The sequence below is a fragment of the Triticum dicoccoides genome, chromosome 4B, assembly GCF_002162155.2.
Source record: "Triticum dicoccoides isolate Atlit2015 ecotype Zavitan chromosome 4B, WEW_v2.0, whole genome shotgun sequence".
Classification (NCBI taxonomy): domain Eukaryota; kingdom Viridiplantae; phylum Streptophyta; class Magnoliopsida; order Poales; family Poaceae; genus Triticum; species Triticum dicoccoides.
In genome coordinates, this window is record NC_041387.1 from 592703778 (window position 1) to 592713969 (window position 10192).

Genomic DNA, 10192 nt, shown 5'->3' on the forward strand with positions numbered 1-10192 from the left:
GAAGAAGATAGACTTGGAGAAGCAAGGGGCATGTGTCAAATGGGAGCTCCAGGAGGCCCAAACTTTTGGAACAATAGATCTTGAGAAGTAGAGATTGCAACTTGCTCCGTACACGAAGGGTGCGTTTGGATTGTAACCAAAGCTGACCCTACCAAAATATAGTGTCGCCCTTAAATTTTGGTAGTCGTTTGGATTGTTGCCAACGAATTGGCTCGCAAGTGGATACCCCCGCATGTTGTTGCCGGAATAGGATGTGGTTATTTCTATAGATTTGGAAGTATGAAACTTTAGTTTTTGTATTAGCAATATGAGAATAAAAACTAAAGTACATACAATTTATTATTATATATCTGTACAATATTTATTGAATATGAGTAGCTTGCGTGATGCATGTGAATGTGAGTTTTTCCATGCATAATGACATGGTGAGTTGGCATAGTTGCATGTTGAGAGATTAAATTTAGTGAGGCATGCATGGTGGCATGATGAGTTGGCATAGTTGCATGTGAAGATAAATGAGTTAGTGGGGATCAACTATTTGATGGACCTACTTGATGATGTAGATAGATTGTATGTGAAGATAAATATGATAGTGGGGATGAATCTCTTAGGTATATAGGATATAGGATGGGAGAAATAAGAAAAAATAATAAAACATGGGGGGCAGGCGGGAATAAATATTCCAAGCATGCTGATAAGACATTTGGCAAAAAATCTCATAAGATAAAAGTTACAGATTTTGAGGCATGAAAACAAGGTACAACATGGAGGCGGAGGCATATCTGAATGACTCTATAGAATGGTGCAAAGGTGAGTAAGAGAAGAGTTTGAGCAGGTTACGTGTGGTGCTCTGCTATTTGGTTTTCATGCCTATGAATTGATAGACAAAGAACACTCCAATCTACTGTAGCATGTCGTTCTTCAGACGAAGCGAAATTGTTTGACCTGCATCCCTGAACAGAGGCTAGCTAATTCTGCATGATTGGGGGAAAACCATTGAGACATGGTGATCTTTTGCATCATGGGATTAAGAGTTGAGACACAAGTGTATGTGTGCATGCCCAGGCCTGTTGCTGCATTAACTCTACAACAAGCAACAAAGCATCTGAAATTGTTTGACCTGCGCCCAGGCATGATCACTGTACCCTTGCAATCTCTGACAAAAAATAATTTATTTATTCATTTGAACATAAGGAGGAGCTAGGGCGCCATTTCTTGCTCCAAAGTATTTTACATCTAGGACTTTCAAGTCCCAATGAACAAAGTTGCTCAGCCTGAGCAACATTGGGCATTGCATAGCCCTGTGAGCTGAAGTTATCTAGTACAGTAAGCAGAGGGGGGTAAAATAGATAGTTATCTGTTAGGAGCATTGCCTGCTGAATCCGGACTAATTTTGCAACCTCAGTTGGAAAGAGAAGAGCTTTTGCTCCTGCCTGAAGAGGAGATCTGACAGCAGCACAACTTGCCATGATAATGATGTTGATCCTATGATCATCCTGCTCTCTGCAAATGCTGATTGCTCACCTACATCAGGTTTCAGAGAGGAATTCTTCCAGGAGCATCTGCAACAGCCTTGAAACCTGCAATGTTCAAGTCAGTTTTAATGGTAGCTCCCTGAGGATGGTCAGTCATCAACATCTGATCATCAACACTTACAGGTAACACTAATTAAATATACAAGATTAATTAGGACACATCAGCACGCCAACAAGCAGAAATCATAATCATATCATCTCTTGGGCAACAGAACCACTAACTCCGGGCATGTTCTCATGATCTCATCAATGGAACATCCTTTGAGATGAATCTAAAGAATGGATCAGAGTTGGGACAGCAAACTGTTGAGTTCATGGCTACTGACAACACAGCACATAGCTGACGCTGCAAGAAATTGGAGGTTCATTACAAGAAAACCCATTCATCCGCTTACACATAGCTACTGGCGGGGGAAATTATAAGCTTAGTGGAAAAAGCCAACAACAGCATGAAAAACAAGCACCAGTGCACAAAACCAACTACTAAATAGCGAGGACCCTTGTAGCCTTGAATTTGTTTTTGATGAGAGTGGCCTCCTACCCCAAGCATACTCAACCATATATTGTCATTGCGCCGCATCACCGGGGATCACTCTTTCTGCAAGTGTAAATTTGTCAGTGTAATTCTAAAAAGGAGATGACATGATATTATATAAATTGCCAATCAGTAAGCATAATTAGTTGTAATTACATAGCTAGCACTCAGAGTTTGCTCGGGCACATTTCAAGTATGACTTTCAATCTGATAAGGCATTCAATGTTTTGTTTGTTCCACTAACTATATATGGAGTATCACTTAAGAGTTGTTCCTGAATCACAAATGAGAGGACATATAGATACAAATATACCTTGTGGATGGTAGAAACTCATGTATGGAATCAAACCACGAAGCTTTTCTCTCTTCTGCAGCTTCTTCCACCGAAATGTCTTGAGATTAAGCTCATAGATGTCAAGGCCCATGGTCACGAAAATGGTATCACTGCCCTCCACAGATCCAATCAGTCTAAGTCTTTCATTGGGATTTTGAATGGGGAGATGGTTATTAAGATTGATGACAGAACGCTGAGTCCATGAGGCAATGCCGTCGGAACCCGTCTGCCTTGACCACAATTGGAGGGTTACCTTATCCACATGTGCAAACCCCAAACTGTTATCATCCATCGCCATGAGGCTAGCGGCATTGAGATTGAAAGGCCCAGCCAACGGTGGATCAATCAGCGATAAGCAGTTAGATACCAGGTCATACTTGAGAATTACAATGTGATAATCTTCCTGATAGTACACGAGATTGACGTAAAGTGCGCCTTCGACAAAGACAGGTGCCATTTCGTCCCAGGATGGAGTGTACCCACCAACATGAAGAGCAGAGCACGGCTCGCCCCACTTATCAAGACGAGAATGAGAGCACGGCTTGCTCCAATCAGCCGTCATCGGCAAGGACACGCATGCGCTCACAAAACATCCGCCATCTTCTTCAATCGCATCAATACCGATGTAGGCCACCTGGAAGGGGCCTGCGTGGCACGCACGGTGGTCACAGCCGGCCACCGCGCAGAGCACCGCTGCCCCGTAGCTGCTGCCGACCTGGCTGGGCTGGTCCAGCTCAAAGCTGCTGCCGACCTGGCTGGGCTGGTCCAGCTCAAAGCTGCTGCCGACCTGGCTGGGCTGGTCCAGCTCCCTCCGGCGGCCCGTCATGGGGTCCCAAACGACGAGCGGGACGGGGTCCCAAAACTGGCTGCCGAGGAGAACGCGGCCGTGGCGGCAGTCCCACGCAGTGTAGCCCCATCCCCCCTAGTCATCATCGGGTATGCGCGCACGGAATTTGGTGGTGGGGAAGAAGTGAGGGATGTTATCTTCCACCTCACGGACGGAGTTGGGGCGCCAGGAACAAAGGAAGCCGAGCATGGGGGGAGCTCCATGGAAGTCGCGGTAGCGAGCACGGAAGCCAGGGTCAGAGAGGAGGCCGAGCCAGACCTTGCTCACGAGGGAGGCGCGCACGAGGTGCTCGGGCTCGTCCGGAGGGAGGCGGAAGAACTCCTCCAGGAGCTCGTCCGGCAGCACCGGCCGCGGCGGCGGCATGGTGGGCGGATGCGGCGAGGGTTTCGGATGGGGAATTTTTGGAGCTGCTGCAGCGGGTGGAAGGAGCTGTGTGCTGGGGAATCCGACGGGTGGGGCCTCGTTTTTCTGTAATCAGTGTCCCGAACTTTTTTCAGTTTATTGTGGCAATATGACGGTAGCATTTGCAGTTTCAAATTTATTTTTTTGCGAAAGATTTGCAGTTTCAATTAATGTTGCTCAAAAACCAACAACACGATTGTTTATTTTAGAAAATGCAAACCTTGTGATTTCACAAAATATCTAGAAAGCAATCATTTTCTAAAATTCTTCCTAGTTATAAAATTTGTTTTCTTCGGATTTTTGTCAACGAGATATAAATAGTCTAGTGTGTTAGCTCGTAATTTACTTGCCCATATAAATGCAAGTGTGTAAATAAATGTTTATCAAATCATGCTTATATTTTTCCTTTAATTAGCTTGACAAGAAGTTTGGAGTAAAATTTTGATAAGTAAATTAAGGGGGAATTGCTTTAGAAGGTAAGTAAGTTAAGATGATTGATTATCATGCAGGGAAGCTACAAACAAAGGGAGTGGTGGGACAAAAAATCATGAGGACGGAAAAAAATGGATGAAGGGACATGGTTGGACGTGGGAGAATCGGTTGCTAAAGCATTCTGCTGGCAAGAAACGAACACTAATGAAGAATGAACACATCCAAACATTTAATGGTATAAACTTTACTTTTGTTAAGCATCATGCAATGCATGTATTTTTTCAAATATAAAGGTATATAGTTGGTATATGGTTGAATGCCTCAGGTCATATGTCAGGAGAGCCTAACTCAATTTCCTTTCCGTCAATAAAAACAATATAATATGTTGAATATGCATCACAAAATCACTACAAGTCCACACATCAGGAGCAACCTCTTGCAATATTTACCTGGCTATTTTCATGGCCGGCCTATAATCTGGCATGTCACCTTGATTTTGCATCCATTTTCAGAAAGTCTTCTCCACTGTTACCTAATAAAGCATGTCAGAAAATAATAAAATTATGCAACAGAGAATGGTCTCAAATTTAGGAATTCTTTGCTCGAAATTCATTCATTTTCCCTGGAAAGATGTGAGGAAGAGGAGCCGATGAGAGCCAGAACTACAGTGTGGAGGTGCAGAAGGAGGCGGAAAGGACGCGCCGATAGTTGCTCTCCCTCCATACTCTTACAAGGACGACTATGAGGCGAAATAAACTTCAAGGCATGGGAGCCTGGTATTGTTAGAACTAAACTTGCTTGATGGTCACAAAATACAATTGCATACTTATATAAGGTAATGCCAAGGCGAAAATCCGTAGGAGCTCTCGTCCTCGCCTGCTCACGGAATCGGTGGGCGTTCATCGGGGTTGGGAGAACGAGCGCGTGAGGTATTTTGGCACAGTGGCCTACGGATAATTTAATGTTAGAAGCAGTGGGAGTGGGATGACATTTGCATCTAGCGGGGCGACGGCTGTTAGAGGGTAGCGGCAACGTTATGCGCAGTAGTAAGGTGTACAGGAGGCACAGACGGAGGGATGACGTATCGGCGGCGGCTCATTAGCCCGCGCCCGCCGCTTAAGTACGGCACCAGCTACCCCATCGGAGCAGATCCAAATTTAGAGAGGAAGGCAGAGTAGCGCGAGAGGAGATGGTGGACGCGAATCAAGGGGGTGACCAGGCGCCGCTGCCAGTCGTGCCTTGCCCACATATGTAGCTCGGCGGGGGCGGAACGCCGATGAGCGATTCTACAAGGGCCGGGATCTGCTCTATCTCATCGTTTTTGTTGTCTTCGGAGGTGAAATACAGACGTCACGAGGGGGTTGCGATTTGTACCGGTGGCAGGAAGCGTACGCCGACCATCTGGCCTCGTTTGGCCCTGCAGCGCCACCGTTGGCGCAAATCCAGCCACAGGAGCAGGAAGCAGGATAAGGCGTGGGAGTTCAAGACATGCAGCTGCCGCACGGCGCACAGGTGCAGCACAACGGCATGGCGGAGGGCACGCAGTTCGTTGGGCGCCAGGGGACCGCCGGGGTGGACGCTGCATCTATCAATTTGGTGGCGAACCTGATCGTCAGTGTGGCCATACTTGTTTTGCTGTTGACCGATGTGGTCATGCGCGTGCTGGGGTAGGCAGTAGTCCTGATGGATGGAAGCATAGGTTAGTGGGCAAGGTTGTAATGACGTGGACGCAGAATCGTTTGTCTGGTGATGGCATATCTTTTGTAATGATGAAGGTTTAATATATGTGGTGTGCCCTCGTTCGTGCAATTAAATTTCTAATGGAAGAATGTGGCATGCTTAGTACGACTGAAAAGATATGGTTAAGTGCGAATGGTTTGGTTCAAAGCGTTGTAACAATACAAAATGATTAGAGTAATTGGTAATTAATCTAACTAGTAATCGTGCACGTGCAACGCACGTGTAACATTAGAGAAAAAGGTTTGCGTTAAGTTTGTTACAAACCCTGAACTTCTATGTATAGTATTATCCCAACTTGAACTTCCAATTCCTAAAATCCGAACCCTAAACCCATGTCACATTTTCCAAACGGATGGTCATACTAAACCTGGTCCACAATCGAGTTGCAGAACGCGGCTAACCACTATTGTTCCCGAGCTACCAACAATCTAACCAAAACACGGCTAACCGCTATTGTTCCCGAGCTACCAACAACCTAACCAGCCAAGCGCGCTTCGTGCCCTTCATTGTGCCGACATGGGGAGACAAGCCAACGATAGGGGTGGTCTTCACTGAAGGAGCCAACAACACAATGTGCAATCCCCTTTCCCTTCAAGTTCCGTAAGGCCCTAATAAACATATCTTCCATGACGTTTCTTCACACAAAATCGAACGACAATCAACATGTATTACTGAGCAAAGCCAAGAGTATCACCCAAAAAGAAAGAAAGAAAGCAATTGTTGAATTAAGAAGAATGGGTGGTGAAAACAATTCAGAAATGTAAGCATCGATTTTTTTTCTATAAACCTGTGATGCATGCAATGGCCATGTTCGTGTAAAACTATTTGTAAGGTTGTGCCATCAGTTTTTGCTTGGTGGCAAACAAAGAATAAGCCTGGTTTTATGTAAAAAAAAGTAAGAATCTGCAAAAAAATAAGAAGTAGCACATTACAGAATCTATGGATCCATTCCGGCCAATATTCATGCAACCCTTCACATCTATGGATCCATGCTCAGTTAGAACGGTAACAAAATTACAGAATCTGAAACCTCACACATTATTTGCCATAGAATAAGATCTGAAAATACTACAATACAAGATTGCAATAAGCTGCATTAGCATTAGAGATATATATTTTCCGAAGAAGAGGTAAGATAACTAAAAGCTATCATACATGGTTGGTTTATGATCTACATAAAAGGAACCAATCTGTCGCAATCGTCTCTTTTAACCTGCAGCAAACACAAGCACCAGGATGGGCAGTAACAAAAACAAATCGCGAGACGCAGCAAAATGTTGATGGAGTGGAAATAAAAATCTTTGAGTACATATATTTTTTGTCTGTACATAAGTTTCATACACCAAACACTGCCTCCCCCCCTTTTGGTTCTACACCCACCCTTCCGCTCTGCCTCAACCAAATTGAAATCAGTAGCAGGTGTTGAGCTCGAGCTGGAGCAGAGGTCAACCAACATTAACACCTGCAACTAGCATGACCAAAACCTGACCAAGCATATCTGCCTCATGCCAAAGAAACTTTGCATGCAACATGCACAGAGAGACAATGCAGTACACTCGAATGTTCTTGTCTGCCAGGTTACTCAACATATAGCCTAGAAATACAGTCACAGCCACTTTGACACACTTGTCAAGAGGAACTTTCAGAGAACTGAGCATAGCAATGGAAGATCCCGCAAACAGAAATCGAAGAATAATTTAATGACTAAAGTAAATCAGGAAATTGTCGATTCCAGTCCATTGTTTCATTAGGAACATACACGCCATCGACTAATCACCTCTTGTGCACAGTCGGTGAAAAAACGACTTTCTGAGAATATATATTACCCCTTAGAAGGCTCAGTTTCTATATAGTACCCATTTGTACTCAATTAAACACTAATTAGAATGATCTCACCTACGTACTTCTGTGCTCTTTCCATGATGTGCTTTGTGAAGGGTAACGGAGTCCTTCTACATGTGAATAAACTTGATGAATCAGGCTGCCTTCATTTTTTTTGGTATGGTTTAGGTGATCCACTCAAATTTTCATCTAAGCACAATAAAATTGAGCCATGCATAACCCATTTTCCAATGCCTATAGCAATTGTACAGAAAATAGCTCCGCCTGAACCAACAAAAGCATCAACTATGAACGGTGCACGGGAAATCACCTTTTTTCCTTGCAACATGGATGGCGCTTCTCCCATGTATTTTCACATATATTTATATTTTTTTTAGTACAAATCAAATGACAAAGCATGTGCCATGAACGGGCTGCATAGTTCAGGCTCTTTGTTAGCTGTACGGAAGGAAACTTCCGAACGACATTCGAGAAGTGTTGATAATTTTCTGAGGCAGCGGTCTAATTTATGTGCCATGGATGAACCAAGTTTCAGAAATAGCTTCTCAGGTAGATCTGACAATGTAAATCAATTCTGAGGCAGCGGTCTAATTTATGTGCCATGGATGAACCAAATTTCAGAAATAGCTTCTCAAGTATACCTGACAATGTGAATCAAAATTCAAAGGTAGTACATGAAATAATGGAACAGAGCGGGTGACAGGATATACCTCTCTGTCCAGCCAGGTGCCTTGAGGATCGTCTTTCCCTGTTGACGGCTCTGAAGGTGGCGCTGACAGGGGCACATCATCGCAAGTACTGTTCAAATCCGCCTCCATTGTCAGCGCTCTGTCCCCAGCGTCGCCCATACTGGAATCGGACGGGGCGCAGATCAGAGCTTCAATGGCTTCGTTGGAGGGCACGCAGTTGCCGCCGGATAGATCCATCAGCGGAAACCTACAAAAGACCAGGGGAGCGCAATAGCAGGGTGTCCTGCAGGCCAGCGCCGCTGTATACTGTGATGGAGAGGGAAAACGCACGTGAAGGGAAGATACCTGTCGACCGGATCCGACAGGAACTCGAAGCCATTGCTTTCCGCCTCCGCCATCGCCATGACCGTGAGCTCGGGAGCTTGTGCGGCGGCTCAAAGGATATGTTTTGTGTTATTTTTTCGTCGCAAGCGGCGAGTTAAGGCCGAGGTCCCACTGGTGGGCCAGGGGAAGCTGGGGTTAGATTCCGTCACGACCATATGAGACGACGTTTTAGAAGTACCGTGTTGATATGGGTTATGTACTAATGGAACAGACAGAAGTTACCGTCGGAGTTGCCGATCGTAAGACGGGGCTGTCTCCGTATCTCAATGTTCGCTCGTACGGTGATACAGTGAGCATTACCGCTCGAGCCAAGTGTCGTATATGCGTGTCCGTGCCCTATTCGCTAGCGCTACCAGGAACAGGCGAGCCCGTGTGCTCTATCGCCACACTCAATGCCAAGGGGGCTTCTCTTGGAGCCCAGAATCTTCACGCATATATCTCTCCAAGCACCACTAAATGGGAAAAAAAAATAGCATCTTCGTCAACTTAACTTTGTCAAGCATGGCCCGGGCATCCACCACCTCTCCTCGCCACAGTGTCACGCCGGACGTCAGGGCGCCAAGTCGTGGCAACTATTCTTGTGACTCTTGTCTCGAAAGTACCAGAAGGCGGTCTTCTAAAAGCCATCCATGATCTCCTGCGCGAACATCAAATTAAGCCACGTGAACGCGGAGTCTTTCATAGACTCTATCTCTTGCAAGGCGCGAAGGACGTTTAGGCCTAGCTATTCTCATGCATGCAACGTTTGTTGTTTTTCTGTTTAGAACAATGTGTGCATGATCATGATTGACCCGTGCATGCACGTACGTAATCACCGGATGATGGTGCTGCTCCTAGCACGCATCTCTCCTTTCCTTTCTTTTTCCCGGTTGTTGGCATGAGCTGTGAGATGCAGTCGCCGGGAGGTTGTTAACTTCTTTGTGTGTACTCGCATAATAAAAGGATAAACAGATAGCAGAAAACGCTGCGTCTAGTTCTTCTCCTACAACTACCTTGCGCGTCTTCGAGAGTTTGGCAACGACAAAGAGACTCAGATTTTGCAAGCAGCATGTCGTCGAGCTTCTCAATTGAGGGCGGAGGTTGACGTAGGCGTCGGATCTCGTCCTGGTCGGCTGGTCGCCATCACTTGACAGAATCAGAATGCATAATGTTTTGATTTCTCACCTCACGTATTGAGAGCCGTCGGGCAGGATGTCCTTGTATTGGAAGAACTCGACAATGTAGTCGTAGAAGACCCAGAGCAGGCAGTCCATGTCGCCTCCTTCTCCACCAGCATAGGCTCCAGCCTGTGGCAAATCAAGAAAACGGTGCCTGCAAGCAGAGGAAGCAATGGATAATATCAGCGTCCTCTGTTGTATTGGTAATTGACCTCTTCCACACAAGGACAGACCGGCGTGAGTAACTTACCTATGGCAGCCGCGGTGGAGAAGGACATGTTCTGGCAGCGGCATG

At 45.6% G+C, this 10192-nt stretch overlaps 1 protein-coding gene across 3 annotated transcripts; it reads right to left on the bottom strand.

The window, feature by feature from the left end:
- Window positions 1-1155: 1155 nt before the first annotated feature.
- LOC119291641 lies at window positions 1156-3279 on the bottom strand. Of its 3 annotated transcripts, none has more exons than XM_037570434.1 (3): window positions 2384-3251; window positions 2077-2133; window positions 1156-1580 (listed from the first exon to the last, which is right to left on the bottom strand). In XM_037570434.1, exons 1-2 carry the CDS (start codon window positions 3228-3230, stop codon window positions 2102-2104), a joined length of 879 nt encoding a protein of 292 aa, XP_037426331.1. In that variant the 5' UTR covers window positions 3231-3251; the 3' UTR covers window positions 1156-1580; window positions 2077-2101. The 3 variants fall into 3 exon arrangements, with proteins under 3 accessions (XP_037426331.1, XP_037426332.1, XP_037426330.1); XM_037570435.1 differs by lacking the exon at window positions 1156-1580 and having other exon boundaries at window positions 1768-2133; window positions 2384-3155; window positions 3192-3279; XM_037570433.1 differs by lacking the exon at window positions 1156-1580 and having other exon boundaries at window positions 1768-2133.
- Window positions 3280-10192: the final 6913 nt, after the last annotated feature.

Excerpts from the sequence above, each read along its gene's own strand:
- LOC119291641 (XM_037570434.1), bottom strand. The coding sequence starts at position 3,230 with ATGACGGGCCGCCGGAGGGAGCTGGACCAGCCCAGCCAGGTCGGCAGC. Across the intron at positions 2,134-2,383 it reads GAGTTTCTACCATCCACAAG|AAAGAGTGATCCCCGGTGAT; the intron begins GTATATTTGTAT and ends TTACACTTGCAG.